Source organism: Gopherus evgoodei, chromosome 22 (assembly GCF_007399415.2).
Source record: "Gopherus evgoodei ecotype Sinaloan lineage chromosome 22, rGopEvg1_v1.p, whole genome shotgun sequence".
Classification (NCBI taxonomy): domain Eukaryota; kingdom Metazoa; phylum Chordata; order Testudines; family Testudinidae; genus Gopherus; species Gopherus evgoodei.
The window spans coordinates 3,517,360-3,535,928 of record NC_044343.1 but is presented as its reverse complement, the minus strand read 5'-3'; the positions used below and the strand labels follow the sequence as shown (position 1 = coordinate 3,535,928).

At 58.1% G+C, this 18,569-nt stretch overlaps 1 protein-coding gene across 4 annotated transcripts; it reads left to right on the top strand.

Moving 5' to 3' along the window:
* Positions 1 to 3,065: 3,065 nt before the first annotated feature.
* On the top strand, positions 3,066 to 18,569 carry B3GNT3 (UDP-GlcNAc:betaGal beta-1,3-N-acetylglucosaminyltransferase 3). 4 transcript variants are annotated; one of them, XM_030540697.1, is made up of 2 exons: positions 3,066 to 3,279; positions 15,557 to 18,569. In XM_030540697.1, exon 2 carries the CDS (start codon positions 15,563 to 15,565, stop codon positions 16,709 to 16,711), a length of 1,149 nt encoding a protein of 382 aa, XP_030396557.1. In that variant the 5' UTR covers positions 3,066 to 3,279; positions 15,557 to 15,562; the 3' UTR covers positions 16,712 to 18,569. The 4 variants fall into 4 exon arrangements, with proteins under 4 accessions (XP_030396557.1, XP_030396555.1, XP_030396556.1 ...); XM_030540695.1 differs by lacking the exon at positions 3,066 to 3,279 and adding an exon at positions 5,653 to 6,601; XM_030540696.1 differs by lacking the exon at positions 3,066 to 3,279 and adding an exon at positions 6,536 to 8,735.

Here is an 18,569-nt window from a genome sequence, read left to right as displayed (position 1 = left end):
AGACTCCCTCCTGGGGACCCGGTCCCCTCTCTCAGCCCGCAGCAGCTTGCCCCATGGCTGAAGCCCGAGCTGTGGGAGTGACTTGAGGCCATGCTAAGTGATGGGTTATGGTGGAAGTGGCCTGGAGCCTTGGCTACACAGCTGTTACATGACTCCCTGCCCAACCCTAGCCGAGGTCCCGCAGTGCTCGGGCAGCGCTTCTCCAAGGGGCTCTGAACTGCAGGGGGGCAGGCCTCCCTCTTGCCTCTTGCCTCAACGCCCCAGCCCTGGTGCTGCCCGGCCTCTCCCCTTGCCGGCTCAGGGCTCATGTTTGCCTCTGACCTTCAGGCAGCTCTGCCCGCAGCTGTGCTCTGGGCCATGCCCTGGCTGGAGGGACCCCACCTGGCACCCAGCCTCCCTCCCCCTGCTGGGAGGTGCCCCCTGGTCTGTTTTCTGGCACTGGGCAGGTGGGTCTCACCAATGGCCCTGACCCCCCAGCCCAGATCCCAAGCCCCTGGATCTGCTGCAGGAGGGAGGGGGCTGGCTGAGCTGCTGCTCCAGTTTCACAGTTTGTAAACAGGCTTGCAAGGGCCCCTGCAGGCTACAGCCCAGGGCGGGCCAGTCGCAGAAGCTGGGCCCTGCTGCTGCTCTGGGGAGCCCGTCTGCTTTGGGGGGTGCTCCCCCCCCCGGCAGGATGAGAGCGAGGAGCCGCACATGGCTCTGCCGGCCTCAGGCCAGCTGCATACCAGGGACATTGGCTGCACCTGGCCTTTAACGTGGAGTCAGGGGTGGGGGGAGTTCAAAGCACAAGAGCTGGTCCTGATTAACGCCAGGGGTAGACAAGGGCTGAGGCCCCGGGGGCAATAGGAGGGGTGGGGAAGGGGACATGGCCTTTGCCATCCCGGAGGCACAGGCTGCCCGCTGGGGGGGATGGGGCCTGGGACCTTTCGTCTTGGGGCTGCTCAGCCTCCAGCCTTGCTGTGCCTCGGGCTGGCTGGGAGCCTGGGTAAATGAGGAGGTTTGGGGGGTGGGGAGCTCTGCCCAGTTGTGGGGCTGGCACGACCTGGCAGGCTCAGCCCTGAGTGCCAGGCTCAAAGGGGCCATGGGACCTGAGCTGGGCCTGGGCCAGCCAGGGCTGCTCCTTGCACCACTGTCTAAGGCCATTCCAAGGCTGGGGCACAAGCCCGGAACGGCCCAGGGCGTTGGCTGCCATTGGGTCAGGTTACACGTTCGGCACGGGAGTGGACCCAGGAGCAGGGCACCCCATGGCTGCCCGGGGGTTAGAGCAAGCTGGCTGGAGGACACCGCAAGGGCTTGGCTTGGGCTAAGCAACATGGGTGCAGTCGAAGGCGATCGGGACACGTCCTGCTTGGGCCAGCTGGTGGAGTGTGTTGGTGCCGCTAGCAGGTGGCTTTGGGGCCACCTCTATTCTGGGCAAAGGCCATTGCCCGTTCAGTGTCAATCCCCACAATAGCCTCACTGGCACCTTCTCCGCCCCCCAGAATGAGCTGCCGGCCCTGGGTGGGCATTGACCCGGGTTACATGGACGGGTGAGGGCCCTACCTCTTAACTCCGCTGGGGAGCAGGTCGAAGGGCAGAGCCGGGTTACTCCTCCAGCTGCAGAGAAAGCTGCTACCCCCACCCCAAGCTCATGTAACCGATTCACCCGCCCCTTCCTCTCCAGCCCCCCCAGTGGGGATGTGGCCAAGGGCTCTAGTCATCATTTCCTGAGTTGGTGAAAGTGCCTTTCCTGCTGCTGCTGAGTGGAGGTGCAGGTAGGCGTGCCAAGCCAGGGGAAGGGGAACGTGTGTGTGTTCATCTCCTCCCATAGGAGACCTGGGGCAGGGCCTGATCCCTCAGCCTCCCCATGCCCCATGTGCCTGTCCTGCCTTGGCATTTACAGAAAATTCTATGGGGCGGGGGGAGGTAGAGGGGATTGGGGCAGTGAGGGGTCTGGCGTTCGGTAGCTCAAGGGGGGTTTCCAGCCTCGGCTGCCCCGCCCAAGAATCAAAGCAGTGACGTTCAGTTGTTGTAAAAAGAAACTCCTAGGGCTTTCTTTGAGCAGCTAGGGCAGCAGGTGGGAGCTGTGGGACGAGTCCTGGGGGGCTGAGAGGGGTGGCCCAGTGCCCTGGCTTTGCCAGCTGCTGCATGGGGAGAGGAACCAACGCTGCGGAGCAACTGGACCCTTCCATGATGGTACCCATCCCTGGCCGGTGGGGCGGGGAGTCACTGTGGGAAGCGCCCAAGGGTGGCGAGGGGCCCTGGTGCTGGGATCCGAGTGCGAACCAGCTCGGGGCTGGTGTTATGCTCTGGAGCCGCCCCAGCCCAGCGGGGATGTTCCCAGTGGGAAGTGGATCCTGCAGGGGATGCTGGGTCAGTAGCTGGGTTTGCACCCAGCTGGCTGAGCCGGGCCCCAGGTGGAGTGAAGGGGAACCAGCCTGGCTCACAATAAACAACCCCCCAGGTCACACTGCCCCACCCTGACTCAGCTGCCCTGGGTGGGCCAGGCTGCCCCAGGCTGAGTAAGCAGGAAGGCAGGTGCCGCCCGCCCTAGGGCTCGGACAACAGAGCTGGCCCCCATGGAAGTAGGCTCGGGTTGTGTCCCCTGGCACAGCCCAGGGCTTGTGGGGTGGCCTTGTCCCATGCGGCCCAAGGCCGGCCCCATTTCATTGCAGGGCAAAGGGCTTCTCTTATGCCCAACACCAGTCAGTCCCGCCCCACCTGGGCTGGGTCCAGCTGGAGCTGGGCCCTCCAGGCACAGACTTCCCAGCCTGCTCCTCACCCACACGCCACCTGCTCCTGGCACTAGGGTATGGTACTAAGCAGGGAGGATCTCCAAGCGTTTCTGCTCCAGGGAGGCGGAGGCGTGTTATCCTCCCTCAGCCATTACCAATCACCGGGAGCAGGAACAGCACAAGGGCATGCAAACAAGCTCCCCAGGCAGGGGGAGGTCTCTGTCATTGGAAGCAGGTGCAGAAGAACCAGGGAAGCACTGGGGAGGGGCAAGGGGGCGGGGCAGCCCCAGCCCTCCTACTGAATGGCTCCTCTGGGGGTTAATTTGTGCGGGGGAGCGACAGTCACATAGTGTCTTCTATTGGTTGTGTTAGCAGCAAAATAGTAAGCGAGCCCCACTGCTTAGCCTAAGGGGGGTGTTTCTGTGTCAGCCTCAAGGATAAAAGTCATACTACTGCTGCCAGCTAATGGAGAGGCTCCTCTTGGTCCTGCGGTAGCGTTCCCTGCTTCTTGCCCCAGTGCTGTGGTTTGCGTGTCAGCTGGGTATGGTTGTCTGCCCTCTGCAAGGTACGTGCCAGCAGGATCAAGCCTGTTTTGCAACCTCTTTGCCCCTGTCACCTGGGCCGCTCCCGCCCTTGGCAGCATCAGCTTGCTCTAGAGCTATAGCGTTCGCTTAGGTGTTTGTTTGCGAAAAGCCAGATTCTTCTAATGTAGAGGAATTTCCTCAGCACCTAGAGGCCTCAGAAGGAAGCAGGGTGGTGCCAGGCGCTGCAGAAATACATGCTGAGTCCCTGTCCCCAAAAGCTTACAATCTAAGGAGACCAGTCAGCCAAAGGGTGGGAGGGGAAACTGAGGCACTGCAAGGAGAAGTGGTCATGGAGCAGAAGTGGGAAGAAAGCCCTGCTCGGAGCACCACCCCAGTGCCATGCCCTGCCCACTGGCCCATGCTACCTCACAGGGCTGAAGCTCCCTTTTGACCACGCTTTGCTCTGAGGCCCTAGGGTTAGCTCCGACCGGGAATCTGCCTGGTGGCACGCATGGGTGAGGCACACCTTGGTGGCACTTTGCCAGCAGCTTCTGCCCCAGCCCCTTCCTGAGGAGCTGGCTGGAGCAGCTGCTGCACAGCTGCCAGCTGAACACCTCCTGAGTGGGAGGGGGCAAGCACCTTGATTGCCTCATTAACCTGCAGCGGCCAGGTCCCAGTCACCTGTTGAAGGCAGCCTGCAGGTGAGAGGGGCTGCTCCGTGCCCACAGCAGGCAGATCCTGAGCCAGGTGGCAGTGCTGAAATCATCACTCTGCAGTGAGTAGCTACCCTGGGCTCAGCTGCTGTAGGGGGAGATGGGGGGGCCTTGCAGAAGCAGAGAGGGCTACACAGGAAGATGGGGGGCAGGGGGAGCACTGGAGGGGCTAGGAGGGTTTCCTTGCTATTGTTCCAGACAGCTGCCCTCTTCCGTTTCCAGATAAACGCCTCTTTCCTGGCTTCAAGCTCCAGGCAGTAACAGGCCACTGGGTTTTCCTGCCTGAGCCGGGGGAAGCTCCTTCCTTATGTGGAACAAATGACTCAGCTCCTGTTTCTGATGAACGGAGCCAGGACTGGGGGAGCGTCTTGGGGCAGAAGGGACCCAGGCTGTGCCGGCCCCAAAGAGGCCCGCGACGTAGCAGTGTCCCCTCCAGGTGAACTATGCCCTTGGTGTGGTGGAGATGGAGGAGACCCTCTCTTTCGTACTGGGAAGAAACTTGTGTTGGTGGCTGGAGAGACCTGGCCTGAGGTGGCACCAGAGATCATGCCGAGCAATGCGCCCACCATGGGGGATTCCCAGAGTCTGGCTGCTAAGGGACCAGAATGGGAGCTTTGAAAATCCCGGCTGGATAGTGGGGGCTGCAGTGTTTTGGAAATCTGGCCCCATTTGCTGGGTTAGGGGACAGGAGCCAGGCCCCTCCCCGCCCCCCAGCACAGGCTGTGACAAAGCAGTTCTGGCGGGACCCAACCGAGAATGCCGGGTCAGGACCAATTGCTCAAACAGGGCAGTCACAGCCCAAGGCTGGGGTTTTTCCACCTCTAAGGTAAACCAAATCAGCCAGACAAAGAGGACCCTGGTTTCACCCCACTGGCTAACCACAAGTCACACAAGCAATTTCCTTAGACACTCCAGTCTCCCAGTATCCCCACCAGTCCCACAGGTCCTGGGGAAGAATGGTTATGAAAACCAACACCCCAATGAAAGAAAACCATTCTCTCGATCCCAAAGGACCAAGCCCCAGACCCAGGTCAATACACACATCAGATCTTCCCCACAAATCACGTTGTTGCCAATCCTTTAGAATCTAAAATCTAAAGGTTTATTCATAAAGGGGGAAAAGGTAGAGATGAGAGCTAGAATTGGTTAAATGGAATCAATTCCATACAGTGATGGCAAAGTTCTTAGTTCAGGCTTGTAGCAGTGATGGAGTAAACTGCAGGTTCAAATCAAGTCTCTGGAGAACATCCCCAGTCCCTTGTGTAGAGCTTCTGCTTGTAGCAAAGTCCCTCCAGAGGTAGGAAGCAGGATTGGAGACCAGATAGAGATGAGGCATCAGCCTCATATAGGCTTTTCCAGGTGTAAGAACACTTCTTTATTCTTACTGTGGAAAATTACAGCAAAATGGAGTCTGGAGTCACATGGGCAAGTCCCTGCACACCTAGCTGAGTTACAAGGCGTATCTGCCTCCTCTCAATGGGTCAATTGTGTAGCTGATGGTCCTTAATGGGCCATCCAGCAGGCTAGGCAGAGCCAACACCCACCCGTCTTTTTCCCAGAACTACAGCACCAATTTGAAATACAGACAGTATACAGCCAATACTCATAACTTCAACTACAAAATGATACAGACAGCATAATCGTAACCAGCAACCCAGAACCTGGTCTTAGACACCTTATATGACCCCTTTACATAAGATTTGGTGCCACTACAGGACCTTGGTTGCAACCCATGTTCTATATGGTCTCAGTTTCTATCAATAATGTCACACAGGCATCTTCCCCAAATAGCTGTTCCCAGTCCGAGGGAGCTGAGTGCAGGCTGCAAGGGAAGCAGGATGGTGCAGTGGTTACTGCAGTGCACTGGGGATCTAATCTGCTCCAGGCTGCCCTGTGCTGTGGTTCCCCCTCTGTGACGGGCGTTGGGAGGAGAAAGACATCACAGATGGCGAGGCAAGCAGGTACCTCGGAGGCAGGGAGTATACTCCCCCTGCCTTCAGTCTATTCAGGGCTGGTTCCCTGCCTTCCCTCCTTGCTGAGAGGAACGCATACCATGATTGGCTGGGAGGCTGGAATAAAACCAGCTGAAGCTTCAGAAAGTCTCCTCTGGGCTGCAGATTTTCGCCCTGTGACAAATGGCCCCACGATCGCTGTTTTCAATGCAGAGCCATCACAGCCCACACCCCATATCTACCTGTTCCATGGGGCCGGGTCAGACTTGGTGGAGCTCGGCTGAGTGTGGCCGGCTGGGGATCCATCCCCTTGGTTCCCTGGAGTCCAAATTCCCCAACCCTGGAATCTCTCCTCCCAGTCCCGGTGCATATTTCCTGCAGTTTTTGCTAATTGGCATTAGCTGGTTGCTACAGCCCTCGGCCTGGCCCTACCTCGGGGGCTTCCTGAACTCCCGGCTGTTTCTGAGATAGCGCCAGCAGCAGTTTCGGTTTTGTCTCTGCTCCCTCATGCGCCTGGAGTGAAGTGCAATGTGCACTGACCAGGCGGGTGCCCATCCCATGCCGCTCACATGTCTCTGGGTGATACCTCCTGCCTCCCCCCCCCCCCACAGCTGTTCCTCCTCTATCTTTTTTTATTTTGTCTTTCCCATCGCCGAGGTCGCACGATTCCCCCAGCGCAGGAGCCGCCAGGCTGTACAGTGAGAGAGGCCCCTTCCTCGGCCTATCGGGAGGCTGAGGTGTGCTCTGAGCCCCAGGCCAGGAGCTAGCAGCCAACATGGGCTTTGGACAAGTCGCTCAGGCCTGCTCCAGAGCCTGGTAAAGGTGTCGTGTAGACAGGCCCCAGGAGTGGGGCTAGAGCCTTGGACAGCCTGGGAGACAGGAGATGGGGACATCCCATTGACCCCAAGGCTGGGTATTAAAGGGTTAAAGAGCTAAGGGCTTTAAGGGATCCAGTGGGGCAGAACCCAGCTGCCCTGAACCAGCCTCCCAGGCAGGGGCAGCCTCTGGGGTAGATCCTGACTTGGTTCTAGGGGCTCAGCCAGGGAAGCAGGAGCGACTCCTAGGCAGACCTAGGCCTGTTGGACCCCCAGCTCACCCAGACAGGTGGGAACCCAGGAATTAGCCACACCAGTGATGGGGATAAGCAAGAGGCTGGCAGACTCCCAGCTGTCCCCGATGCCTGGCCCACATCCTGGGGGCTGGGCCCGGTGTCAACAGGCTGGCGGGACACCGGCCCCTATTCTGTGACTGCAACACCGCCTGCTGGGACGGTGATCTGATGGCTGCCAGGCCAGGCCAGCTCGGCTTGGTGCTGCTGCAGAGCTGGCTGCCCGGAGTGCCGGCCTGGGGCCTGGGCTGGAGGAGGGGTGGGGGCATCGTGGGGCAATTCCTGTCCTTTGCGCTGCCAGGGGGTGCAGGGCAGATTCTCTGTGTTCCAGGGAGCTAAGGGCTAAGCCAAAGAGTTGGGTTCGGGATGGGGGCTCTCTCAGTCCAGTGCTGCCTTGCAGGGGGGCAGTGGCTTTCGGGCCAACCAGGCCTTGGATTGGAAGGAGAGGGAATTCCCATGCCCCATGAGGCTCTGGAGTCAGCAAAGGATTATCTGCTGAGCCAGCCGCTCCCCGACGCTAAGCAGCGGAGGGTGGGATAAGTGTGGGGACAGGAGCCCTCGCAGGAAGGTGCCGTCTCCCTTCTGTGGTGTCCAGGTGTAAGCAGGCTGTTGGCTGATGTTTAAAACCCGGGGATTAACTCCCCCACAGCTCCTTGCTGCAAAGAGCAGGGCTGTCCTCTGGCTGAGGCCCGCTCGGCTCTTCCGTTCCACACCCCAGCGGTCTGGGTTGGATGCAGGGCTCTGTTTCGCTGTGACCTACCCAAGAGGTGGCTGCATTGCGTGCCGGGCGAGACCTCTGCCCGGTGTGGCTCTAGTCATCAAATGAGCACGTTTTCTGCTCTTCATCTTGCTGCTCCAGTGGGCGGCGGTGGCTGCTGAGAGGGGGGAACGCAGGCGTGCCAAGGCGCTGGGTTGCGAAGGGGGATTTTGTCGAAGGGCATTTTCCTTGCTTCCACCCACTTCAGAGTCTCCCTCGATCTTACCACTTCTGCTGCCTGACCCCTCACGCCAGGCCTCGCTGCTGGCTTCCATCTGCCCAGGGCATCCCTGAGGCTGAGCCATCTCCGACCAGGACAGGGGACAGGCGTGAGGGGTTTTGTGGTTCGTGCTGGGGGTGTGTGTAGGGAGTTGTTAGCCGTGAGCTGGGACCAGCTAGGTTGGTGCAATCCTGCACAAGGGCTGAGATTCTGCCAGGGACGTAGGCTCCTGTGGGGGCATGTGGCAGCTGGCAGGGAGCATGTGACGCCTTGCAAGAGGCACTTGGCACTCCTTGGCCTCAGGAAGGTCCCATTTGAAGTAACAGCCCGGCTCTGCCTGTCACGGGGCCAGCTTGCTGACGGAAAGTTTAACTGGTGTTAAGCAAACATCCTAGGAGATTCTTGCTTGCAGCTCTGGCCGTGGGCTCGGCTAATTGAACAGGTGTGCAGCGTGCCTCTGGAGAATAACTACACCTAGCAGGGCGCCAGTTGCTGCCAGCGAGTCACGGAGACTCGAGCGACGCAGGGGGATTTGCCAGGCTGGCATCGCCATAGCTACCGGGAGGAGGTGGCCCCTTTCCACTGCTCAGCACGCCCCCAAAGTGCGGCTTTTTGACTGAAGCAGCTGGCGCTGTCTCTCCCGTGTTGAGATGCTGCTTTCAGCGGCTGGGTGACAGCCCGTCAGAGTTGGCACCCTCTGAGCTGGCATGCGTCTCTACCCCCTGGTGAGGAACGCGGCTTATTATGGTAAGTGGGGCAGTGCGTGGAAAGGCAAAGACAAGCCCCTAGAGATGCTGCAGCCCGAGGGCTCCCCCGCAGCTCTGCTCCTGTACTATCGGCCTCTCCCTGTGCCACAGCCCTGCTCCCCATTTTGAGTGACAGTGATCGAAGGGGTGTGTGTGTGCGCGTGTCAATACCCTTCTCCCAGGATTAGCTGTGGGTGGGGGGGAGAATACTCTCAGAGCAGTTGGTTTTGGAGTTAATGGCTCTTTGAGATGTATGGGGCAGTTCCCCCCCCCCGAGCAATTGTCTCCGGCTCTCGGCAGATTCAGGCAGCTGTCACCATGTCAGTTACTCTCAGGGTGGCTCCAGCTCTGAGCGATTGTCTCAGACTCTCTGCAGGCCTTGCTCCACCGGTTGTGTTTGTGTTTGGAGCTTCTATGGGAACCATGCGGGCTAGAACCGTTTTGTGTTTTAGAAACACAAGGGTGCCTTCCTGAGGCCAGTCCTTCCATGGGGATCAGGCCATGTCGATTTCACACAATCCAGTGAAACATTTCCACAGATGATGACTTGAAGTTCTGCTTCAGAGCAGTGCTGCTGGAGAAGGTAGGGGGGCATTAGGGTGGCTCCCTTTGGCTATCTTGACATGTAACGGCGACAATTTGTGTGTGAATGGCTACGAAGCTGGAACTTATTGATTCTCAACATTAGATAATTGTCCGAGCCGCCGGGAGATTCTCACAAATGTGAAAACTTCAATTGATGATTTAAAAAAAAAGTTTAAAAATGAACACCGCTCTTCTCAGTCAGCATGTGAAAAACCAAACGCCGCCACACCCTATCCCAGGGGCTGTTGTCCAGCGGGGGCGGAGGGGGGGGGCAGGAATGGGAGGTTTGAGGGACCCAGACCTAGGCTCCCAGGAAGCAGCCCGTGGCAGCCGCAGGGATGAATGCAGACCCCCAAACGAGATGGCGTCCATGTTCCTGAGTCGTTCTGCTCCTTTCAGGATGACGCCAGAGAATCCCCTTTTTCCCGATCAGAACTGCCCCCGAAATCCTCTTACAGGCAGAAGGGGGGGCTGGGCCGAATGGGGGTGACGCACGTGGCAGCGTGATGGGAAAGTGAGCTAGTGTGGAACACTAGGGTAAGGTGATGCCGTTGCAAACCACAGAGAGCCCAGGGAGTGGCTCTAACCCACCTGCTATTAAACGTGGCACGTTGAGACGTGGGACCCTTGTGCCCCATGGGTACAGCCAGGGAATGTCTGGAGAGGCTGCTGACAATGGCAGAGTAGTGTGGGCAGAGGACCAGGCTGCCCACAAACCTGCCCCAAGGGGACCTGGTCAGGTGCCTCCCCTGTCTCCCTGGGCTGGGCAGCCTGCTCCCAGCTGCAGTGTGGGCGAAGCAGACTGTAGATCCCAATGAAACCCTTCGTCCCACTAGGAGCAGACTGGGGGGAAAGTGACATCTGTGTGGGAACCGCCTCAAGGAACCTGCCTCCTCGGCCCGGTGGGGACTGGCAACGCAGGCACCTTATTGGCGTCCCAGAGATAAGCGCTGGGGCATGCAAGGCCTTGGAACAGGAGCAGCCATTGTCCTTGGGCGCCGTGTGTACGTGCGCTGCACCCAGGGACCTGACCATGCTGCCTCCTGGGGGCTGCCCCTGGGCCTGCAGCCCTGCCGCTAGCCAGAGCTCGAGGGGAGAGAGGACAAGACCGAGCACTGCCAGGAAGCCGCGGGGGCTGCCAACACTTGGGAGAGCCACCCGAGGATGCCAGGATCAGCTCGGCTTCCCCCTGAGGGCGACCTGGGCAGGTGGCGCCTGTGTCTGCATAGTGCCTGGCCCAGGGTAGCCCCCTGGCCATGCTGGGAGGTTAGCGAGAAGTGGCTCCCACAGGCAGGCAGAGGCCCGGGAGCTGGGACCGAGCAGCAGTCTGTGTGCTGGGGAACAGCTGGGCCGGGACACCCCCATGGTGTGGCCATGAAAATGAGAAAGAAAACCCCCTTGAGGGGAGGAGATTTTCCCTTTCACTTTTGTGCTTTGAAAAGATGAAAATTGTCGCTAAAACTGTTTTAATTTGGGGATTTTCTTTTAGTGTTAAAAAATAACCCAAGAATATACAAAATCGTGTTTTTTGAAAACTGATTTTTTTTTAATTTCTAGATTTTGGGGGTGGGGGGAAGAGAAGAGGAATGAGAAAACGTTGAGGGATATGGGGAGGAAACCCCCAAACAGTTTTACCATTTCCCTAGACGATCTGGAACTTCTGGGGCAAGCTGGGAGAAACTTTTTTTTTCAACAAACAATTAAATTCACCAAAAATACATTTTTCCGCCCCCCACTCCGCCCGAGCACTAGAACTATTTGCAAATTTGCGTTGACTTCAGCGAATAGTTTCAGCTAAAAAAATTCCTAAAGACGTCAAAACTGTTTCATCCATTTTGAAACGAAATCTTTCAAGTTTTTCTTTGGCGACGGTGTGTCATTTAGAACAGTTGCAAACTGAAACCGAAACCAAAAAAAAAAGGGGAAAAAACACCCCTCCCCCCCCAATTATTTTGTAGCAAGCAAAATGTTTCATTTGACTTAAAACAAACAAATATTTGATGAGGGGGAAAAAACAGCCAAATTCAGTTTGGGTTCAAACTGAACCAGTTCGTTCTTTTTCAGTTTGTCCCTTCCCCCCAACTGACAGATCAGTTCACTTGGTTCTGCTTCTGGGAGGAAGTGTGAAGTCCGGTGGGAGGCCAGCGGCCAGGACTCCTGGGTTCTGTTCCCGCTACTAACTGGGACCTGTGGGCAAATCTTTTCCCATGGCTGTAGCCTGGGGCTAAAAGTGGCTCCTTCCCGGGGGGTGGCATTGAGAGGGTTAATTTGCTAAGTCTGTAACCTGCGGTGAGATCCACAGATGGCAGATACAGCAGCAATGGAGTTTGCTGCAGATCTGATTGCTGGTTTTCTTTAGACACTCTGCCAATGTCCACAATCTGCTATTCAGGGCCACGTTGCTGGGTGTTGGCAAGCTCTACAAACATGGACTAAACCTTGCGAACTCCCGGGCAGCCGAGGTGGGTTACCAAGCAGGCTGAGGCCCAGAGCGAGTGGGGTTTTGTGTAGGTTTTTTTTTTTTTGCTGAGGCTGCGCAGTGAAATGGGATTAGAACGCCAGGCTCCCAGCCTGCTGCTTCCCCCACTAGGCAGTGCTGTCTCTGGTGTTTCTATGAGGTGGCGTGTGCATTCCAGAGCTCTATCTGGGGCTCTGCTAGGGACTGCTCTATAAATAGGTGCATGCTGCCACCATGGTGCGGGGACTCGAGGCAGAGCCTGCCGTCCAAGGAGACCAGGCAGACCAAGGAAGGATGATTACCCGGTTTTACCCGGGGGGGAACTAAAGCGCAGGCTTTGTCTTTGCTGACCCCAAAGTTCTCTGGAGAGAGCAAGCAGGGGTAGCTCTGTCCCTGTGAAATGCTGCTGGAGACAGGGTTCGTATGGTGCGTGCAGCTTGGGAGCATGAGGCCAGCTCCCTGCGCCCTCGCACCCCTTGCACTGACGCCAAATGCTCTGTTTCCATTGTGGCTTTGCAGCGATGTGATCGAGTGAGTCAATTTATCCCTTGGTTTAAAAAATGCACCTTTCTGTAGTGACGGCAAAGCCCTGGAGCGCTACAGCGACCTACCCACTGGCCGAACCCCTCGGCACCTCATTCAGCCTCTTAGTAAAGGCCACCTTCTTTGTCAGGAGGCTTTGGGTGCACAGAAGGTGGCCTGAGGCTAGCGTGCTAGTGTCTGTGTGCGCGCATAGGCCATGGAGCGGGGGGCGGGGGCACTTTGCCTGTGGCCTGACCAGTGTTTAGCATGTCCGTGAGATAGGGTAGCCACCCGGCCGGTTTTGGACTGGCGGGGCTGGTTTTAGACTGGCCTGCCTGGTGTTTGTACTCTCTTGGCAGCCTAGAGATGTCATTTGCGGGCAGGGTTTTTTGGCGGGTGCCCGTGCAGCTGCAAGCACAGAGATCGGGCGAGTAGGAGCCGCACACATCGCGGGCAGGGCCAGCACCAAGATCCTGCTCTGCCAGCACAGCGGGCTGGGTCCTCGCCTGCCAAAGCCAGGGCAGCTCCTCTCCGTTCCAGTGCCGGCTGGGAAGTGGGCAGACCTGTCACCCAAGGGGTAAGGTGAGGGAGGGACAGCAGAGGGGCTCTCTCGAGGAGTGAGACCCCAGGAGGGGGGTAGGTGCAGGGGTTACTGGGCCATGGAGGATGAGGCTGCTGGCGGTGGGGGGGGGGGTGAGACACCTGCAGCTGCCCCTCCCCCCCCTTCTCCCATGTGAGACCATTAGGGTGTGGTGAGCATGGTGGCTGTGATCGGGTGTCTGATGGTGGGAGAAGGAGGAAGCTGATTCAGAAAGGAAAAGGTCTACATGTACAACTGTGGGGAGGGGCAGGGAGTATGATAAACTGGGAACGTTCTTGGTTTGCTCTGAATACTGTGTTGGTGCCTCAGTGTCCCCTGTGCAGTTCTTAAGTATCCAGGTGGTGGAATAAGGGTGTGTAATTGCTGCGGAGCAAAGGGCCAGTGCACCTAAATGCCTGGCACTTTGTCTCCTGGCAACTGATGGCCTGGGCCCCTCCTCTGCAAAGGTGCCAGCTGAAGGTGTTGGAGACAAAGGGATCAGGTGACCTCCTGGCCCGGGAAAGGGGCTGAGGAGAGAGGAGGGGCTGGAGGGGGTTGTTAGTCTGGAGCTGGTGGGGACGAGGAGTGAAGTGCAGACGTGAGGATCTGGTTCACTGCTCCCCAGAATAGATCTGGCCGAGGGGTCCGGTTTGCTGTACCCACAGGCTCTGTTTTAGACCCTGTTCCTGTCATCGAATAAACCTCTGTTTTACTGGCTGGCTGAGAGTCACGTCTGACTGCGAAGTGGGGGTGCAGGACCCTGTGGCTTACCCAGGACCCTGCCTGGGTGGACTTGCTGTGGGAAGCGTATGGAGGGGCAGAGGATGCTGAATGCTCCAAGGAGAGACCCAGGAGGTGAAGCCGTGTGAGCTGCTTGCCCTGAACAAGTCTGCTCCAAGGTAGAGGAAGCTCCCCAGAGTCCTGCCTGGCTTTGTGGGGAGCTGTTCCAGAGCATCGCCCGGGGACTCCGTGACAGGGAGTGTTTGGGGAAGAATGCACAAAGCGCACAGCCACACACATGAAAGGCGGCCGACAGTGCCAATTTAAAATCTTTCAATGCAACGCAAGCTGGTCTCTGGCCCAGGCTGATGAGGGACACACCAGGAGCTGCTTTGACCAAAGCACCCTCCCCAAAAGCCTTGCTGCGGTTGGCAAAACTGAGAAGAGCCTGGACTGTGTCTGCTGCCACTGATCAGTTGTGTTTTGTTTTTAAATCCCTGGAGGGCTCTCCCCTGAATGTCTGGTCATCCCTCGAAGCAGTACCAGGCCTCTGTTGTGTGCAGGAGAAATGAAACTCTTTGATCCTGCTTCCTCCTCCCCATTTTCAGTCAGAAACAGGCAGGTAAAGCCAGTTTTGCTCTGGGTAGGCTCACAAATCCTCCTATGCTGGTGGTGACTGTGATGGGTGGCGTCCCTGTGGGAGAAGCAGCAGCGTCACCGGTTTTCTCAGCCGCAGGGATGAGAGAGGGAATGAATTCCTGGCTTTGGGGCTAGTGTCCCAAAGTGACTGGAGTCCCAGACAGGCATCCTCTGGACCCGAGCTAAGTGGAGCTGAGCCTGCCTCAACCCACCAGGTAGCTCGTTGACCATGCTGTGGTCCTTGTGGGGCACCTTGCTTCTGCAGGGTTCCCCCCGACTGCAGTGGGGGAGACACAAGGAGGCTGATCCGATGCAAGCAGGTCTCTCCGTTGAGCTCATTGGCCTTCCTGGCTGACCCTAAGTGTCTGTTGGGTGCTGAGGGGCAAGCTGCTGCCAGAGCCCCATGCGGTCTAGGGAGCAAAGGATCCTAGGGCGCTAGAATGCCAGGTTCCCATGCCAATGCCTAGCAGTAACCGGGCTGATGGGGACACCTTGCATCCCCTGTGATGTCCAGTGCCTGACGGGTGTGTGTCTGTGCTTACAGTATGAATGGAAGGTGGAGTCTGAGGTGTGTGCGTGTGCACTGTTGCCTGCTATTGGGTGAACCGGAATGCCTAGACTGTGTGTCATAGGGCCTATACTGCTTCATGGAGCTTCTCCCTTAGATTAGGTAGGAGGAGGAGCTGCCTTCTGCCCCCGGCGTTGCTGAGACATTCTGCATGGTGCCCTGGTGGGCAGCACAGTATCAGTCATGACATCCAGGGTGTGCAGTACATTTTTCCCCAAGTGTGTTGGGATTCTGATTTCCAAATCCTTGCAGCAATGGAGCAACGTCTAATTCCTGGCACTTACTGTGAGAGACTCTCCTAAGCTGATTGACGGGGGCGGTGGGAATGGGGAAAAGCCCCGAACTGGTGTTCGTGCAGTTGGCTTTTCTCAACCTGCCCATCCACCCCTCGAATAAGCTGCAGAGAAGTACCAGTCAGTGGCTGTTGCTGGGAAGCAGGTGGGGATGCCAGGCTGGCTTTAGCAGCCAGCCTTTCCATCAGTGACGGTGGTTGCTTGGCACCCCTGAAAATCTGGCTGCTTCAACTCAGATGCCTAAAAATGGCTTTTGGAGTCGAGCTTTGGGGCCAGAGTTCTAACCAAAGGGAGAGGAGTGGAGAGAAGAGCCCAGGGGATGCAGGGCAGCCGGCTCAGGCAGCCGGAGCTGCGGAGGAGGAGGCCCTTGCGCCCCCCAGCAGGGCAGGGATGGGGCGAATGGTTGGAGGTGCAGCTGTGTGTTGGTTCTCAGCTCCCATCTCTGTCTCTCTTGCAGAGGAAGATGCTGTCCCGCCGGGGCTGCAAGCCTGAAGTCCTCATCCTGACCATGGTCGGGATCGGCGGCCTCCTCTTCCTGCTCATGACCAACAAGGGCGAGCACGTGATGAAGGCTGCCACGGGAGTCAGCAGTACTGGCCCCCCGCCCAGCGTCCCCACAGCCCCGTGGCACGGCCCTGAGTGCAAGGAGAGCTCCTCGGTCACTAATATCTCCGGCTTCGCTGACCTGCCTGGCCACATCCAGGACTTCTTGCGCTACAAGCATTGCAAGGAGTTCCCCCAGCTGCTGGACGCCCCCGACAAGTGCAGGGCGGCTGAGGGCTCCCCGGGGGTCTTCCTCCTCCTGGCCATCAAGTCGTCGCCCGGGAATTATGAGCGGCGGGAGATCATCCGCAAGACTTGGGGGGAGGAGAGGACGTACCAAGGGGTCCGTATCCGCAGGCTGTTCCTCGTCGGGGAGGTGAGGGATGCACGGGAGGTTTGGAAGCTGAACCAGCTGCTGCGGCTGGAGGCGGCGGAGCATGGGGACGTGCTGCAGTGGGCGTTCCTGGACAGCTTCTTCAACCTGACCCTCAAGCAGGTGCTGTTCTACAGCTGGCTGGAGGCCCACTGCCCTGGTGCCCGCTTCCTCCTCAACGGGGACGACGATGTCTTCGTCAACACGGACAACATAGTGAACTACCTGCTGGGCTTGCGGGGGGCCAATGATGGCGACGGGCACCTCTACGTGGGGCAGCTCATCGCCAACGTGGGTCCCATCCGAGAGAAGTGGAGCAAGTACTATGTGCCCGAGCAGGTCACTGCCACCAGCTCCTACCCACCCTACTGCGCGGGTGGCGGGGTGCTCATGTCCGGCTTCACCGCCCGCACCATCTACAAGGAGTCGTTGGGCATCGAGCTCTTCCCCATAGACGATGTCTATCTGGGTATGTGCCTGCAGAAAGCCGGGCTGGCCCCAGCCTCCCACATGGGCATCCGGACCGTGGGTGTCAGGGTGCCTTCCTCCAAGCTGGAGTCCTTTGATCCCTGCTACTACAAGGAGCTGCTGCTGGTGCACCGCTTCGTGCCCTACGAGATGCTAGTGATGTGGCAGGCCATTCACGAGCCGGACCTGCGTTGCGGGAAGAAACTGCAGGTCTATCAGAGCATTTGAGGGGACCCTGGAATCCGAGGGGGGGGCACTGGGGAGGGATGTAATGCCAGGTTGTAGGTGCTAGGGCATCGGCGGGTGATGCCACCTATCTAGGTCTTCGCTGATGTGCCCCGAATGCTCCAGACCAGTCACCTCTTTCTTGCTCTTGATGCCTATTCCAGGAAGTCCCGGCTCCAAGGGGCGGGACTTCCAGGAACGAGCCTCAGCAGGACTTACGGTTCTATTGGCTAACATGCATGGAGTGCACAGAGAGACTGAACGGCTCACTGGCTTCTGGTCCTGTTCCAACTGGTTTGGCTCATTTGCCATTCTTGGGATGTCAGAAGCTTTTCCCGCAGCTCCTCCCTTCCCCGTGGCTGTGATAAGCATTTTGAGTTGGGTAGGGATCCCTTTGCAGTGATCCCCTGGGGGTGGCTACTTCCAAGAAGGCAACTACCAGAAAGCCACCAGACCGGAGTGGAGGGGGGAATTTCTGCCTCCTTGACTAATGGGCACATTGCCACCTGGGTGCCCAAATCCTGGGCAGGATGTCACTGGCTTGGCCAATGTCCAGATCTTGGCCTGGATGCTGCGTCTCTGGGGCCGAAGGTCCAAACACAGCAGGAAGTGGGTAGGGTGTCTGGCGTGAGGAGCTTGGCTCGGGGTTCTAGGCCCAGCCCCTGTTTCACCACCAGCCCTAAGGGCAGGAGATGGGCGTCATGCACGTCCCTGCTCCAGGGCTCGGGGGCCAGATCTTCCCCAGCGTAGCCAGCTGTGGCCCTGTAAAATCAATGGAGTCGTGCCTAGCGAGCGCTGGGTGAATTTGGCTCTGGGGCTACGATGCAGAAGCAGACAGTACGAAGGGGACAAGTCGGGTGTTCTCAGCTGGGCCCGCAGGGGCTCTCTGGCCCCTGCAGCTCCAGCCCTGTCCCTTGCTGCTAACGGTCTGGTTGGTGGATATATTGACTGGCAGGGCTGGTGCTTCCAGCTGCTCAAAACAGCCGAGAGAAGCAGTGTCTGCTCCCCACCCGCCCCTGCTCCTTGGGAGTTGGTTTGCCCTATGGACTAAGCTGGCAGGGGATGGAGGGGGAGAGGAACTGGATTCAAGGGCATGTGTACGGCTGCCTCCCTTCTCTCCCAGCGCCTGTCTGTGCAGATATTCCAGTGACGTGTGTGGACTTTGCTCAAGGACAGGACAGGAATCTGCCTGGGGGCTTGGACGCTGCCTCACCCGTCCATTCGGTAGCAGGACCCCCACTGAGAAGCACCAGGAGCTGGGCCCTACCCAGCTGGCTTCGGGGCCCACCATCGTGCACTGAATCAGCGCTAGAGACGGGCTGTAAAACTGCATCTCTGCTGGCAGGGGAGGGAGCAAACAGAGGCCTCTCTTCAGCTCCGGCTCAGCTGTGTCCTGACTTTACTAATAACCCGCCCCCCACTCCTCCCAGGGCACAGTCGTATGGCACCAAGGGCTGATTTCCAAAGTGCTGCCCTGTCCCTGAGAATCTGGCCTCCTGCACGTTCCCAAGCCCCTTGCAGGACACGGCTGATCTGAACGGGGGCCTTTGAATTCAGGCCTGTGGCTTGGTTCATGTAGGACTTGGCACGGCCAGATGGGCATAGGGGGCTTGGCAGAGGCCCAGACTACAACCCTCCCTGGATCTGCCCAAGAAGAGGGCAAACCCGAGATCTGAATTGCTGTTAAACTCAACCCACTGGCAATTTCTGTTGCTCAATCAAGAAAGGTATCAGGGTGCGGCATCAGAGCCTTGCACCTCTCTAAACCTGTCTGCTGCATCCCCCTGGATCTGACAAACTGCTGCTGAGACTTTGCCAGTTAATTGTTTTATGAGATAACAAGCCCAAAGTTTCCAAGCTC